Source organism: Budorcas taxicolor, chromosome 21 (genome assembly GCF_023091745.1).
Source record: "Budorcas taxicolor isolate Tak-1 chromosome 21, Takin1.1, whole genome shotgun sequence".
In the NCBI taxonomy this organism is placed as follows: domain Eukaryota; kingdom Metazoa; phylum Chordata; class Mammalia; order Artiodactyla; family Bovidae; genus Budorcas; species Budorcas taxicolor.
This window is the reverse complement of record NC_068930.1, coordinates 48,271,571-48,288,479: the sequence shown is the minus strand read 5'-3', so window position 1 is coordinate 48,288,479 and position 16,909 is coordinate 48,271,571. Positions and strand designations below refer to the sequence as shown.

At 42.6% G+C, this 16,909-nt stretch overlaps 1 protein-coding gene across 1 annotated transcript in view; it reads left to right on the top strand.

Annotated features, from left to right (window-relative positions):
- Positions 1–2,715: 2,715 nt before the first annotated feature.
- EGLN3 (egl-9 family hypoxia inducible factor 3) overlaps positions 2,716–16,909 on the top strand; it is a 28,196-nt gene continuing 14,002 nt past the window's right edge. Inside the window, exon 1 of the mRNA XM_052659726.1 lies at positions 2,716–3,371. Within this exon, the coding sequence (XP_052515686.1) occupies positions 3,015–3,371 (357 nt within the window). The 5' untranslated portion in view covers positions 2,716–3,014. The remainder of the gene's footprint in view (positions 3,372–16,909) is intronic.

The window sequence follows — 16,909 nt, the reverse complement described above, 5'->3', positions numbered from 1 at the left end:
AATTTCAGGTAGCGAATTTTCAGCCAGCTACCAAATCTGTTATTCCCCTTCCCATCCCCCACACCATGCTTCAAATTCAAATACACCTACTTCTGAGGCTACGACAATCCCCAAAGCTGCAAAAAACCTCCAGCCACTGCTTACCAGGGCCCATGTTCAGGCAGCCTCAGACTGCTCTTCTCTTGATCACTTGTTATCCATAATGCCCCTGAAGGAGCTCACTGGAGGGCCCCAGGTATCCTGGTTAGGCAGGGTTTAAGCACACTGGAGGAAAGGGCCTTCCTCTCTTGGTATTGCATCTTCATGTTAGTCCCTGCTGCAAATGAGCAGCCCCAGGTTTCTCTTTAGGTCTCCTGCTCTCAGAACTGACCGTCCTCCATGGCTGGATAGAGAGGCGAAGCCAGGAGACGAGTATCCTGCAGAATGCCTAACTGCCCCTCCCTTCACTGGCCCCTGGAGTTTCGCTCTGGGCCAGGCTGCTCTGCCCGATACTCTCCTAGTGATTTCTCTCTGGGGAGGCATCTCTATTTATCATGCAGATAGGGCCAGTTTCCAACCAGCCCAGACTTGCCCAAAGCCCATGTGGAGGTTGCCATGGCTCAGGGTGAGACACCAGTTTCCCAATACCTACTTGTTAGGCCCCTACTATGTGCTAGGTGCTGGAGGTCCAAGAATGATGGGCTCTTGTCATCCAGGAGCTGCTGTGGGAATTTAGGCAGCAGCTCCTTGAGGCTGGCCAATCAAGCCATTACCTCAGTTGGTGCACCTCCTGCTGGAAGGTCATACCAACAGTGCCAGCTTAGTGCTGCCCTGGCAAAGATCCTCCTCCCTATATAAGTAGGAGTTTCACTGGGGTTCTCACTGACCGCTCCTCTTGAACATTCTTCAGTTCTTACCTGACCACGTATTTCTGTCTGTTCCTTTCCATCAGTAGCAGCAGCATCCCTTTCCTAATCTGCTCTTTGTTCCTGACCCACACTTCGCTCCATTTCTCCTCTCAGAAGAAGAAAAGAGAGGGCTGTGGGCAGGAGAATAAAAGTGTAAAATCTATATGCGATTGTATACAAAATAAACAATACCTGTAATACCTGTACAATTTTTTTTTCTTTTCACAAATGTTCATTGTACTTTTATTTTTATGAGTGAACTGTTTTTTCTTTTTCAGTTTAAATAAACTGAATAAAAGATAAAAATGTAGTTAACATTTGTGGAAAGAAAAAAAAGAAAGAGAGAGAGAAGAATGTACAGGTTTTACAGGTATGGTAGGACTTCCCTGGTGGCTCAGTGGTAAGGGAGGGTGGGGTGTTGCTCGATTTCTAGATTGGGAAGATACCCTGGAGAAGGAAATGGCAATCCACTCCAGTGTTCTTGCCTGGGAAATCCCATGGACAGAGGAGCCTGGCGGGCTACATACAGTCCACGGGGCTGCAGAGTTGGATGTGACTTAGTAACTAAACAACAACAACAGATTTATTGTAACTTGCAACTTAATGTGAGAACTGTACATTCTTTTGTTCAATTTCAGTGAAGAACCCAAGTGCAAACTGATGTAAAATTTAAAATATAGAAATGGCTTTGCATGCAATTTATGAATCTTTTTCTCTTGAGTCTGTTCTCTGATGTTCAGTAGGAAAGAGAATTTTAAAAATCCATTAAGTAATCAGTTTGCTGCTGCTGCTGCTGCTGCTGCTGCTTCTGCTAAGTCGCTTCACCCCATAGATGGCCTCCCACCAGGCTTCTCTGTCCCTGGGATTCTCCAGGCAAGAACACTGGAGTGGGTTGCCATTTCCTTCTCCAGTGAATGAAAGTGAAAAGTGAAAGTGAAGTCGCTCAGTCGAGTCTGACTTTTAGCGATCTCATGGACTGCAGCCTACCAGGCTCCTCTGTCCATGGGATTTTCCAGGCAAGAGTACTGGAGTGGGGTGCCATTGCCTTCTCTGAAGTAATCAGCTTACCTTTGGATAACTAAAAAGTCTTAAAGGACATACCTATGTTGGCTGTTACATGAATGAGCATGTGGTGAATTTTGAAGGCAGACTTTCAGAACATCATATTTTAGTAAGAAGCTTGAAAGATACATTGATCAAAACATTCAGCAAAGCAAAATACAATATTTTCAGTATAAAATATGACCCAGTATTTCTTCATTGTTCACACCCTCCCTTCATTGAGCACCGGGGCCTTGAACATAGCAGTCTGGAGATGCTTGTTTATTTTAATTAAAATTGGATTCCTCCCAGTCTCTCAAAGTCTTGAACCTCCCGGCCTGGGTCAAACAGCTGAGGAAAGGAGAATAAAGTACCAAGAAGCTAGAACGAGATCATTGCTAAAATATTTGTTCCTGGGTTTATTATTTTACTCAAAAGTCTAGGAAGTGACCGGTCTAGAATGTGGCAGCAAAGTGCTGTTAATCCCATTTACATTTTCAGAGTTGGGATCCAGGTTTTCAAGTTTGTTATGGGATTTTAAGCAAAACTGGGCAAATCGATAGCATTCTTAAACTGCCGTCTGTTCTCCAGCTCCCCTCCTGGTCACAAACAACCGAGGCTGGCGCCGGGCTTGCCTGGCTCCTAGAGCGAGGGGTAAACCCGGCCGGGAGATGGACTGGGGAGAAGGGCTGTCCCGGGGGCGGTCCCGGGGCGGAGCCTGGGCGGGGCCCGTGACGCTTGGAGTCGGCCGGCTCAGGGGCTGGACCTCAGCTTCTCCCCGCCTGGGGCCGCCGCCGCCGCACCAGTGGTGGCTCCACATTTCTAAAAGGGGCCCTCCGACGCTTCACTGGGCCAGTCTGGTGCTGAGTCGCGGAGCTCCGCACAACTTCCGCTGGTCTCTAAACGGGATCCCTCCTCCCCAGAGTTGCGGGCAACTTTCCCCTCTCCCTGGCGCCGCGGTGGCTTGGGGACCGTGGCCGCCGCAGGTAGCTGAACTCCGGGCCACGCTCCCCGCGTCTCGGCTGAGCGCACACGCAGGTCGCTCTCTGCACGCTGGGGGTCCCCAAGCGCGGCTTTGCGGGCGGGATGCCCTTAGGACATATCATGAGGCTGGATCTAGAGAAAATCGCCCTGGAGTACATCGTGCCCTGTCTGCACGAGGTCGGCTTCTGCTACCTGGATAACTTCCTGGGCGAGGTGGTGGGCGACTGCGTCCTGGAGCGCGTGAAGCAGCTGCACTGCAACGGGGCCCTGCGGGACGGCCAGCTGGCCGGGCCCCGCGCCGGCGTCTCCAAGCGGCACCTGCGGGGTGATCAGATCACGTGGATCGGGGGCAACGAGGAAGGCTGTGAGGCCATCAATTACCTCCTGTCCCTCATCGATAGGCTGGTCTTGTACTGCGGGAGCCGGCTGGGCAAATACTACGTCAAGGAAAGGTCCAAGGTAGGACGCGCGCGGGCGCCCAGCCGCTGCTGCAAGCCCGAGGAGACCGGGGACGTTCGGAGTCCGTTGTGTGTCTCCTTGGCAGGGCTGCAATCGAACTTAGTTTTTAAACAAGCAAGAAGTCCGCCTGCCCCCTACCCCCGCCCCTCACGTTTCCATGGGTTATTAGAAACCTTATGTATGATTTGAGACACACTCGAACTCATGATCTTAAATGCCTGCTTTCCAGTCACTTAATAGTGCCCTTCAGACCTTCATTGTATTCAGAGGGGATTACAACAAAAGCGCGTTTAGAGAATTCTAGAGACAGTGTGATTTCACAGTGTGGCATTTGGTTTGTGGAGTGTGGCATTTGGTTTGTGGAGTCTGGCAGGTGTGAGGAGAATTTGATCTGTGAAAGAGTAAGGCTCATCCTCACTTTTGAGTACTGCCCTTGGCTTGTTGGCATTGTTTGATCATCCAGTTGATGTGAAAATTCTCTCCTGGTGCTGAGCCCCAGCCACCACTTACCCTTCCTGTCAATTACTGGGGAAATCCACTCAACCAACCAGTTGAGTGATCAGGAGAGGGTAGTGAAGTACCTCTGGAAAGAAACCATGTTTTTGTTCACATCCCAGCAGTCACTCCTTAGGTGGTAATTTTTCTTGGAAACGTTAACAGGTAGATTGGCAGAACTATGGGAACGTGGAGTACCATAATGTTGGTGCATGTACATTATGCTGGGATAGTCCAGCTACTCAAGTGTTTTCTACAAATGATAATCCATCCAGTTTTCCAGGGTAGCTCTGAGAGTGATTTATACTCCTTTTATTGTAGACCCCATCAAGAGGCACTTAGAGCTGTAGAGAAGTTTTACTTTAACACAGTGAGGCACAACATACTACTGTGAGAAGGAAGGTGAGCATTCACCTACGTACCACTCTGTGACACTGCGTGTAGTATTCTTCAATTTAAGATTGCTCCTGCGATATTAATAAAACACACCATTGTTGTCTCATTTGTCCTGTAAGCTGAAAGGAACACTTTTTATAAAGGACAAATGGTGAAGACTGAAAGTGCATAGAAAGGAAGGGGTTGGATTGATCAAGTAGAACAAGGGAGAGACTGCAGTTACCTTTCCAGCCAGGACATGGTTAGACTATCTGAGAACACTATTTTTAATAGAATGCAAATAAAGTAAATCTTAGAAGGAAATGCTGCTTTCTAACCTTTGATTGAGGGAAAGCTCAGTTAGCTGGTCTCTGCAGAACATTTACAGTAAAGTGTCTCTTTACTCCTGTCCCATCATTTTGGTGATGGACTAGAGAACCATTTGTCTTGATTAGTTTTGTTTCCGCACTTGTTTTGTAAATGACTGTGCCTTTCGGATGGGGGAGGGGTCTGGCTAGCCTCAGTGCTGTAGAGGTGCTTGTGGCTTCAACCTGAAACAGCAGATGGCTTCTCTTCAGGTTTTCAAAGTTTCTTTCAAATTTTGTTGTTATGAAATTCACTCTCAGCATTATAGAAATGGAATTTGCTCAGCAAGAGATCAGAATTAATTGATAGAAAGAGGTCACCAACATATTTAAAAGTTAATTTTTTTGTTTTTATTGTAGATTTGACTTAACAGACAGTTGTAGGGTTTTAAGCTAGAATTTAACTCCACAAATTGAATGAAAAGCATTGTGTACCTCTGAGTAAGGGAAACAAAAAAGACCTCTAGATATGATTCTTCGATTATGGATTATCATCTGGGTATAACAAAACTTCAGTTAACCCTTTCAGAAGGTGACTGAATTGAAAAGAGAAAATTCATCTTTTGGCCAGTGAAGAGACCTCTATCCATACTTTGATTTTCAGCTTTCCTTTAGCTGTTTGGCACAAAGTTCTTTATTTCTGCTCTTTAGAATAATCACCTTTAAACTGGGATATTCATTCCCTGGCCAGCTAGAACCAAATGTAAACCACGCTTGAGCAAATCATTATTATACTAGAAAAAAAAAAGTTTAGTTTGTTTGTATAAAGAAGTCTCCTTAGTAGTGTCTTGTGGCCCCTCATTCTCTTACCTGAAGTTCATTATTGAAGCACTGTAGAAACACATTTCATTTTTACATGATTTATAGTAGTTCTACCTAATTTAACCTTATTTATTTCTCTTCCCTCAACTGAATGCCTTACTCTACTGCTTCCCAGGGTAGTGATACAGACCCAGTTTCCTGCTCCATCCTCAAAGCAGGTTTTCAGTAAAAATTAAAATTTTAAAAAGAAGAATTTGTACATTTATTTTAAACATTTATTTGTAATTTTTATTACAGAAATTTTCAAACATATATGTGTAGAGAGGCTAGTGTAATGAGCACCCATCACCGATTTTCAAGTGCCAAGAGATACATTTACGTATTTCAGACCAGTTGTTTTTTAGGTACTTGAAATTTATTTGTGTTTTGCTTAATCAATCCTGATTAAGCACTTTTTCCCCTGAACTTTTAAAGGTCATTGAACAGTGTAATAATGCTTTTTATCTTGATGAAAGAATTACTAGAAGCATTGGAAATAGAATAGGAATATATGCTAGTCCTAAAATTGAAATTGTGGAAGCGTATGGAAAGAAATATTAAAGGGTTCTTTCCCCTCCCTGCCACAAAAGTTGTTACTGATCAAAATTTATCTACCTCCGCTTTGTTAGAAAAAAACCCACGGGTGCTGAAGACTCTCCAGGGAAGACAATTCCACGATACACAGCAGTATGGTGCCCCCTAACTTCAAGTACTATCATTGCTTTCAGGCTATGAAAAGATTTCTTATCTGTTACTCCCTTTTGGATAATTTTGACCATATCCAAGATAAATATTGGTTCTAATTTGCTTCTCTTGCTTTAGCTGCCTAGATGTTGGATGTGGCTGTTTTCCAGATGGCCTGTAGTTTATAGAACCCAGAGTCCTTCCGTTTGAAGTATCTCACTGTAGACTCACTAGTTAATAACTCTAATAATAATAGCTACCTTTTAATGAGCAGTTGGTTCCATCTGGCACTGTGCTAAGCACTCTTCAGACACTATCTGTCTGACTTAGTCTTCAGAACCATAATCTTTGGCAAACTGAGTGATTAAATCATCCGCCCAAGGTGATGAAGTCAGCAGTGAGTGCGGTTTGTCACAGGGGTTAGGGATTTGAACTTAACCTTGACTAACCTTGTAGCCATAGGTAAGTTTCAGTTTTCACCAAGTGTAAAGTGAAAGATACTACCTTACAGCTTGAGGGGTGGGGAGATTGGTGAAGAAGCATGAAATAAGATAAATGAACATAAAATTCTTAGCACAATTCTGAGCCTTCATAAATGTTAAAAGAGGAGATTTGGGATTCTGACCCAGTTCTGTTTGAGCCTAGAGTTTACTTTTGACTCTTAGGCTCCTAAGAGGCTACATGCCCTCCTTTCATTCCCTCAGCATGGGGAATTTTGCTGGGATAGGGAGACAAAAGTGGACAGGCATCATGCCTGCCCCACTAGAGTTTACATTCACTTGTACTTTTGAGTTGTAGGACCCTCTGGCTTACACTTGATCAATTCTCCAGCTTAAAAAAGAAAAAAACTCAAATATTGAAGTGGGTCTGTTAAGTACATTTGAAGAAGAGAATGGAATGCCGTGCTAATGTTTTCCTACTGTTATTTCCAGGAAACGCATTTATTAACAAAGTTGGTTGTTAGGGTCCCAGACTGGAGTAGCTCTGGATGATGGGGTTATGGGATTTGTATTATGAATCAACAGGTCAGTCCTCCCCTGGAAACTGTACAGAGAAATGATGAAACAACCATAAGTTGTGGATAACAAAAAATATATAACAAATGGTGGGTTTGTTCCTTCACTGCTAGAGCAGTGACAGTTTTGGCCCTTCCTTCTGTGATGTCAGGAATATTCATGACTCGATGGAGCTCATCATGGTTGCAAATTGCCTTAAGCAAACCTGGGATAATGAATTTCAAAGAATAGAATCTCTCTCAGGACCCAAGTGCAGGAAATGTGGTTGGGGTTCACAGAAGCCTGGAGCCATGAACTGAGAACCAGAAAGTCCTTAACATGCCTGAAAGCAGGTGTGTTAGTTCTTGTTTCTGGCGCTCTATGGCCTTCGCATTTGCTTCTCTGGTTGCATGCTATTTCTTGCCGTCTCTACCTTCCATCCAGCTTTTACTGATTTCCTATGCAGTTGGCTCAAGATGGCTGCCTCATAATGCTCATTTCAGCCTCAGTTTGATTTCAACAGAGACATGACTAACATTCTAGGAACCCTTTTCATTTCCTGAGAAAAAATACTATGGTCTCATTGTGGCTCAGAGGATCCATCAGCCTTGGGTGGGGATGGTTGGGGGCGGGGGGCATGTGGAATCATACATAACAAATACAGGTTACCAGGGCCTGTAAGAGGTGCAGTTCTTAGAGTACAGGGTTTGGGGCCTAGACATCATATGTGGTGTCTCTGCAACTAAAATCTTAAAAATTTATCTGTCAATGAGGTATTTCAGGGGAAGGAGGCAGGAAATTTTAAAGCATGGGAACATCTTTCTATAAGGATGTGAGGATTCTTATAAAAGGTTTTGTATTTGAAAGTCACTTAGCTCTTGGAGGAAGAAAATAATTTACTGAATACAACCTTAGTGAAGCAAGTTTCTCCACAGGGTGAGTTTTCATAGAGTTCTTTGTGTATTTCGTTGAATGACACTTGGGGACACAGAAAAGAAGGTGTGTGTGTGTGTTTCCTTTATCATTTCTATTGTTCAGTTTTGGGCCACTGGCCACCGCACCCTTGTGTGCTTGCAGTGAAGCGGGAAATCAGGAGGTATCAATTTAATTTATTCATTCACAAATCATTAAATGTCTTACACTGCACTCCATCTGTATGTGGATGGGAGAAAGGAGATGGAAAGGGATGATAAAAGCACCTAAAGAAGTAAGCTGAAAGATGAGTGGCGTAAAATAGTTGTTACCAACTTTGCAGTCTCTTTTTCTGTTTTAACAGGCTACTTTTATACTGATGGGTCATTTTTGTTTCTCTTCTTTGAGCTTTCTCCAGTTTCTCTATTTACTAAACATGAAGTGACCAAAACTATTAGGATTTTAATGATAAAGTTTTTTGCACCTAGGGAGGTATCAGAAGGAGACTAGCTGGCTCAGTGGTAAAGAACCAACCTGCCAATGCAGAAGATATGGGTTTTATTCCTGATCTGGGAAGATCCCCTGGAGGAGGAAATGGCAACCCACTCCAGTATTCTTGCCTGGGAAATTCCATACACAGAGGAGCCTGGCGGGCTACAGTCCATGGGGTTGCAAAGAGTTGGACACGACTGAGCAAATAACACTTAGGTGGGAATTATGTAGCCTGTCTGTGCATTCAACTTTTGGATGTCATGAACTATTTCCCTTTCTGACCTTACTCAGCTCAAGCAAAATTTGTAAATTCTTTCCTGATTCTGGGCTTCCCTGGTAGCTCAGACGGTAAAGAATCTGCCTGCAGTACGGGAGACCCAGGTTGAATCCTTAGGTCGGGAACATCCCCTGGTGAAGGAAATGGCAACCCACTCTAGGATTCTTGCCTGCAAAATCCCATGGACAGAGGAAGCTGACAAACTACAGTCCATGGGGTCGCAAAGAGTCGGACACTTCACTTCCTTCCTGATTCTAGACTCTGGCTAGAAAAATTTCGGGTATTATTCAGATGCATATTATTACAACTCTATCCTGAAAATGCTCCGTGTCTGGGAGACCTCTCTGATGAGCTTAAAATTGGGGATGGAGTTTAACCCATAAGGAGCAGAGCACATTGGAGAGGCGTCTCTGAGCACCCCAGCATCCTGGCATTGGAGGTTAAAGTTCAGAGAACACCTCACCTGCGGCCCATGTTTGCTCAGTTTGGCAAGACCTCTGCTTTTGACTCACCTTTGTGGCCTCCAGTAAATTAAAAGACAATTTGACCTGTGTCTGTTGAACACCAAGGAGCAGCTTGCAGGTTAACACAACAGAGAAGGTTATTAATTCTTCATTAATTATTATAGGTCTAGACTTGATAGTTCCTTTATAGCAGTACTTTGTGGCTGTTAACTAATATTGCTCTAAGAAACGAGTGTCATTTTTCTCTAGTGTTTGTCAAATGTGCATGTTCTGACAGTAATGATAGTTCAGATGTATTCTGCTGGGCAACTGCCGGGGGTGCCCAGTGGGTAGCTGAATCCAGAGACACTAGAATTGTAAATTCGACAGACAAATCATTTTATGATGCCAGACTAATGAATTCGACTTTGGTAGATTGCCAGGAGCCGTTATTTTGGCTCAGATTCAGAGCTGTGTGTCTGTTTGCCAAGCAAGATGAGTTAGCTTGGTTCATTTTACATAGGATTTGTACCTTCTTCCCCTTGATTATTTTCATCTTAAACTAATGTGGCTCTTACCTTAATTTGTATCATCTTTTGGTATTGATTTGTGGGCAAGTTCCTATTCTTGTTTTTGGTGAACTGGTAGTGACAGAGTGTCATACTTTTTACCCCCTGCCCCACCCAACCCCAGCCTTACCGATACCTGAATTTGCAGTTGTTGATTGCAAGCTCTCAGATCTTGTTCTGGATTCCTTTTGCTCCAACTTACTGAGTGTTCTCCAGGTTCAGTACAATGTTAATACGGCCTTAAGTCAAACCAATTTAATTTTAACGTTTTATCTTTATCAGATTTTTAAAGGTTACTTTCCATTTACAGTTACTATAAAATATTGGCTACATTCCCTTTGTTGTACAATACATCCTTGAGCCTGTCTTACAACCAGAGCTTGTACCTGCCACTCTCTCACCTGTATGGTCTCCCCCTCCTCCTCACTAGTGACCACTAGTGAGTTTGGTCTCACGAGCAGTTTGGGCTCATAAATATACTTCTTTTTAGTTATATTTCTTCATTTGTTGTACTTTTCAGATCCCACATACAAGTGATATCATACGGTATTTGTCTTTTTCCATCTGATTTATCTCACTTAGCACAATGCCCTCCAAGTCCATCCATGTTGCTGCAAACAGCAGAACTTCACCGTGTTTTATTGCTGAGTGGTATTCCATTGTGTATGTGTACCACATCGTCTGTATCCATTCATCTGTCGATAGACCCTTGGGTTGCTTCCATATTTTGGCTGTTGTAAATAATGCTGCTATACACATTGAGGTTAATGTATCTTTTTAAATTAGTGTTTTCATTTTCTTTGGACATATACCCAGGATGGGAATTGCCGGGTCATACGGTAGTTTTATTTTTAGTCAAATCAATTTTTCATTCTTTAGGGGATGCAATGATCACAGTTTCTCAAATTCTGGAGTAAATGTACCTATCTCATTTCAACTCTTATTTTTGTTTCCAAATGAAATTCAAATGCTATTACCATATAGAAATAATCCCCAAATACAAAGATTCAAAGAATATGAGAGCAGTCTTGATTATTTGCCAGTGGGAAGAAGACAAATTGAAAAATTTGATTCCAGGTGTCAGTGACATCTATTTTTGGTTTTCTTAGGGCAGATTAAAATTGTTTTGAAGTATTCAACATAATACTCTTCTTTTTGAGCATTGCTTGGGAATAGTAAAGATGTACTGTACTGCTTGAAACAGTCTGGACACTTGCGGGGAGTTTGCTTGTGTTCTCAAGACACAGAGAACATTCTTCCCATGCCCCTCCCTCCACGTTCCCTCCACATCCCCTCCCAGTTCTACTCATCTGTCTAGTCAAACCTGAGGGACTATTACTCAGAAATCTCAATACCCAACACAAAGTTGGCAATCTTTTTTTTTGGATGACTTTCCTATTGATATTGTTTTGCTGGTTAATTTGATTGTTTTGGAGTAGATAAACAAAACCGTTTTAAACACTGAAGGTTCAGTCAGGAACATGTAGTAGTTTTGGTTAAAATCTGGCTATTTTGTGCTGTTTTAGCTTTTGAAGGCTCACTGTAGATACTTAAGTTTTGTCTTTAAAAAAAAAACAAAACTAAAATTTGTCTTTCATAGTATTGTAGAAATCCTTGAGGAGGGAAGTCTTTTAAAGACACCTACTTTAACCAGAAATCCCCTACCTTTGGTTCTTGTCCTCCTTGTAAGCTATTTTAAAGTGTTTTGCTAGAGTGTTAAGTAATGTACAACCGAACACTAATCATGCAGTCTCCATGCTCAACAAAAAAAAAATTTAAAAAACCGAAGAGTGCTTTCTCCTCATTGTCCACCATTTACGCTGTGAACTTAGCATGCTATTTAAGTTTCTCCGCTTCTGACCCCATCTGACCTTTCTACATTTAATCTCCCACTGACAGCCTTCCTTCCCTCCGGATCCCTGAAGTGCTAGAAACTGATTTGCCAGGCAAACCAGGCATCCCCATTGTCTTGTCCTCAAAATCCATCTTAGTGCCTTTCCACGAAGTTCCCTCCTGCCCCCTAGAACTCTGTGGGTGGCTCAACCTGGGCCGCCCCAGTAGGCTTATTTCTTTGGCTGCTTACCCTGCCCCTCATTTACTTATAAATTCTTTGATGGCAGAGACTTTTAAGCTTGATATATACTTTTAGTGCCTCCCCACAGTCCTTTACTGTTGACTTAATTTCATCTTTAAAAGGAACTTCGATTTTAAGGATGTCAGAGTATCAAAAAGAAAAGTTAATAAATATTTTGTTAGGCAAAAGGAAAGATTTTCAACTTGGTCCCTAATCTGATGCTAAAGGGTTTAACTATTTTATTACATTAACAGGCTGTGAGGGACCAGCTAACAGGAGAGACTTTGGCTTTGCAAGTTTTTTTTTCTCAGTTCTGAAAGTCTATGCTTTGCCCTAGAAAGTACCAAGTTGCACTCAGATTCTGGCAGCTTGTACTTAGTGGTCAGACTCAGAGAAGCCTGGGACCACGAGACTAGAACCCCAGCTTCTGGTCCTCACTCGGTCCCTTACAATTAGCCTCTCAGGACCTCAATTTCCACTTCTCTAGGAAGGAAGTCAATTTTTATTTTTATATGTGAACTTAATTTTAGTCAGCACCTTACTAGGCACTGGAATGGACATTTTATATTGTTTCACTGTGTTCAGTTCTCTGAGCCTCACTTTCCTCATCTATAACATGGGTACAATAATAAATATCTACATCCAGATGATAAGGAATTAAATGAAAACTGAGACTAAGATTTCATTTGAGAGAGCAGGTAAGTATTTTCAGTGCCTCTGATTGCATTCCTGAAGAAGAGATCTGACTCTATCAGCAGTCACACCTCAATGCTGACATGACAGTAATCCTCAGCAATGCTACAGAGTTGCAGTTGGAATGTTTCCTGCTAATTTCAAGAATCATGCTGCAAAGCCTGTGCCAGAAGCTGCCCTGTAGGAATTCCTCTTACTTCCTGCTCTACCCATCACCTCCTGTTGTCTGAGTTAACTAGTTGTTGTTTGTTGTTCAGCTAAGTCGTGTCCCACTCTTTGCGACCCCATGAACTGCAGCATGCCTGGCTTCCCTGTCCTTTACTATCTCCCTGAGTTTGCTCACACTCATGTCCGCTGAGTCAATGAAGCCATCCAACCATCTCATTCTCTGTCACTCCCTTCTCCTCTCCCAGCATCGGTGTCTTTTCCAATGAGTCAGCTCTTCACATCAGGTGGCCAAAGTATTGGAGTTTCAGCTTCAGCATCAGTCCTTCCAATGAATATTCGGGGCTGATGTCGTTTAGGATTGACTGGTTTGATATCCTTGCAGTCCAAGGGACTCTCAAGAATCTTCTCCAACACCACAGTTTAAAAGCATCAATTTTTCAGCGCTCAGCTTTCTTTACAGTCCAACTCCCATATCCATATGTGACTACTGGAAAAACCATAGCTTTGACTATATAGACCTTTTTTTGGCAAAATGATGTCTCTGCTTTTTAATACACTGTGTAGATTTGTCATAGCTTTTAATCCAAGGAGCAAGCATCTTTTAATCACTGTCCATGGTGATTTTGGAGCCCAAGAAAATGAAATCCGACACTGTTTCTACTTTTCCCCCATCTATTTGCTGTGAAGTGATGCGACTGGATACTGTAATATTAGTTTTTTGAATGTAAAGTTTTAAGCCAGCTTTTCCACTCTCCTCTTTTACCTTCATCAAGAGTCTCTTTAGTTCCTCTTCACTTTCTGCCCATAGAGCGGTATCATCAGCATATCTGAGGTTGTTCATATTTCTCCCGACAATCTTGATTCCAGCTTGTGAGTTAACTAGTGCAGTTGACTAATTCTAATTCCCCTTGACTTTTTATCATTTAGGCTGAATCATTGCACAGAAACTCTTGGTTTGTCACAAAATAGCCATGATTTCTCAAAGTGTGGTTGTTGGAGCAGCAGCAGCAGCCTCACCCAGAAACCTATTGGAAATGCATAGTCTTGAGCTTCTCCCCAAACCTAGTGAAACAGAAACTCACAATCCTCCAGGCATTTCTCATACAGGCTGAAGCTGGAGAACCACTGAGTGAAATAAATATGAGGAGGCTAAATGGGGATGTTGTTCTATTTTTCTGTAGTTTCTCCATTGGTGAGAAAATCAGTTCCATCAGTTGATTCAATCTGAACTTATTCACAGTGAAAACTAAAAAAGTACAAGTGTTTTTGGTTCATTTGGAAAATTTTTGAGAAAAGCACTTTAACATGTTAAGTACACACACACCCCACACCTATGATTTATCTGTTATTTGTTCCAATAAAGTTAAGCTTTCAGAATGAGGATTGGGGTGGAATTTGGAGCCGAGTCTCTCCTGTTATGTTGAATGAAGGGGAGCATCTTCGTTAATATCAGTATGTGCACAGTACTGCTCCCCTATCTGTATCCTCCAGCCCAGCAAGGAGTGCGAGCTGAAGGCATGAAGGAGAGCAAGAAAGAATCGTAATAATTTGGGAACAAACTGGAAAAGAGCAGTCTCATTCTCATTCTCTCTGTATTGAGCATCTATCATGCGCTAACTGAACACCACACAGAAGCCTAAGGTTATGTCGTCTGACCCTCTGGGGTAAGATGGCTGAGGCATGGGATTCTAAGGGAGGGGAAACCTGGAAAGGAATCCAACTTGATCGGAATCAAAGGTCTGACTCAATAGAAATCTGAGAGTAGCTGGCACTTGCCTTTTCTGCATGCAGGGCTTTGAGTTCTCAGTAATGCAGTGTGAGCCCATATTTGGTAAGTAACGAGTATCCTCTGAGAATCCTTTGTTGTGTTATCTTGGAATTGAAGGAAGACAATTTCACTCGTGGTCACTCTGGAAATAATGGCATATGTTTTCAGTGATCAGCCTTTTCCTGATATTTCTGAAGCACGGTTTAGTGGTGGGAAGACCATGTTTAGTTCTATAACGTCCTGCAAGTTACTTTTTGTCTCTCTCAGTTTCCACATTTGTAAAATGGAGCTTTTTTTGGAGCCCCATCTTGAAGGGACATTGCTGTTGTTGTTCAGTTGCTAAGTCATGTCCAACTCTTTGCGACCCCATAGACTACAGCATGTGAAGGGACTTGGGGACCATTAAATTAACCATCACTGCCCCCTAGACTCAGAGTCAGGCACTCCTTTATTTCTAGCCCCCTTGCTGCTCACCAGAGTACTTTATACATTTCTCTCAGAAGAGCCTTTTATTTTCCATCCATCTGAGTGGTCCTCTGGATCTCACCCCTGTTGAAAGCCACAGTGGGTCTATATCCAGTGTGTTCTAATTAATATGATATTAGAAAATTCTGTACGGTGAATTCTAATTAATTGTGTAGTGGTAGTCAAGCCTCTCCTGAATAAGCTTTACACCCCAGGAAGGAAATTTTGTCTCATCCCTTGGTTTCCTGGGAGTTTACTAAGTGTTGCCCTTTGTCTTCCCAAGGGAAAATACACTTTATATTTCCTTTAAAGTTTTTTCTTGATTGATCGTTTACCTTCTGACTTTGAAATAGTCTGAAGACCTTAGCTGGTGTTGGGAAGGGAAAGGGAAGGGAAGTCGCTCAGTCGTGTCCGACTCTTTGCGACCCCATGGACTGCTGGTGTTGACCTGAGCTAAAAAGCAAGATCCTGGAGAGACTGACTTTCTCCCACAGACCTTGGGGTGGGACCTGGGACTGAGACTGATGGTTGTTGACCACCTGCATCCCAAGCAGATATGGGGCTACAGTTTAAGCGGGATTGAGCTCTGCAGTGTGAATAACCCATCGAAGACCACTAATGTTTTGCTGCAGGATTGAGTGTTTCCTTTGCTCTTTGCTTTTGTTGAAATACAGCCCCCCCCCCACTCCCCGACCAAATCCCGAGTCCCCGCTTTCTCACCTTTGCCCTGGAGATTTTGGTTCACAGACTCAACACTGAGCACACTCATTTTTCTTTCTTCTCATTTTATGATTTTCTGTCATTAAGCAAAGGGTGACAGGCAAGGGTGAGAGTAAGTAGATACCTCAAGAAGAACTGAAGATCTTAGTTCTCTCAAAAATGAAGTGAATCAGTTAATATTAGACATTAGATAAGCTGCGCTGGTAAAGCATGACGTCATTCTCTAACTGCGTTCCGAAAAGCCAGTTACTTAAACTCCTTGTGCCTCAGTTCCTCATCTGTAAAACGGAGGTGATAATGGTCCCCACCTTATGCAGTTACTATGAATAGCAAATGAGGTAGTATTTGTGAAGCACATAGAACAGTGTCAGGCACGTACAAATGTTTGTTCAGTAAATAAAAGTGCCTCCTGAGTTACATGAATTCTGGTTCTGACTTGCTGTGTGTCATTCCTTTCATTCAGCAGATCTATTTCCAAGTGCTGAAATTCAAATGTGAATATAAGATCTGGTTTCCTAGAAAGTTCTTTAACTTTACTTTTTCCAACATAGCTACACTATCCCAAGTCTCTTCAAAATCACTGGGAATTGCAAATAAAGTGTTTCCTGTTTCTCTTAAGAACATTGCTTCAAGGCATTTTTCTTGACATGTTTTGATTGGTAACTATATATTTTTGTATATTACTCAATAAAATCTTGTCTTACCGACTGTATTTAAGTTATCATGGATTCCCTCAAGTGTTTTAGGATTCATTCCAGATGAAAATTTAAAGCCAACCATACTTAATTCTCTGACATTCCTGTGGTCATAAACATTCTTTTTTTTTTTTCCTCTTCAGCTCAAAGCCTTTAGAAAGCCACATGTAAAGTTTTATTTACTGATAAGTCTGTTTCTCACATCAAAGGAAGTTAAATGGGGGAGTTCCTACACCCATACTGCCTTAAGGATTACTCATGAATTTGTTTTTCTGTAGGACTGGGATAACTTCTAGATCCCTATGCTAGCTTCCAGGGTTAACGACTTCTACTGAAAACTTGTGGGCAGGGTGACTCAGGACAGACGGCCACTAGTTCACCTTCCCCTTAACCTGGAGATTAAATGAGAGAACGTGTGTAAATTGCCACCCTCAAGTGCTCCTTGGCTACATGGGTCTTCAGGAAATAACAGTTGTTAGGATTTGGGGGAAAGGTCTCGGAATGGAGAGGGTTAAATGGCCTTAACCCAGGGCCTGGCTGACTTTCG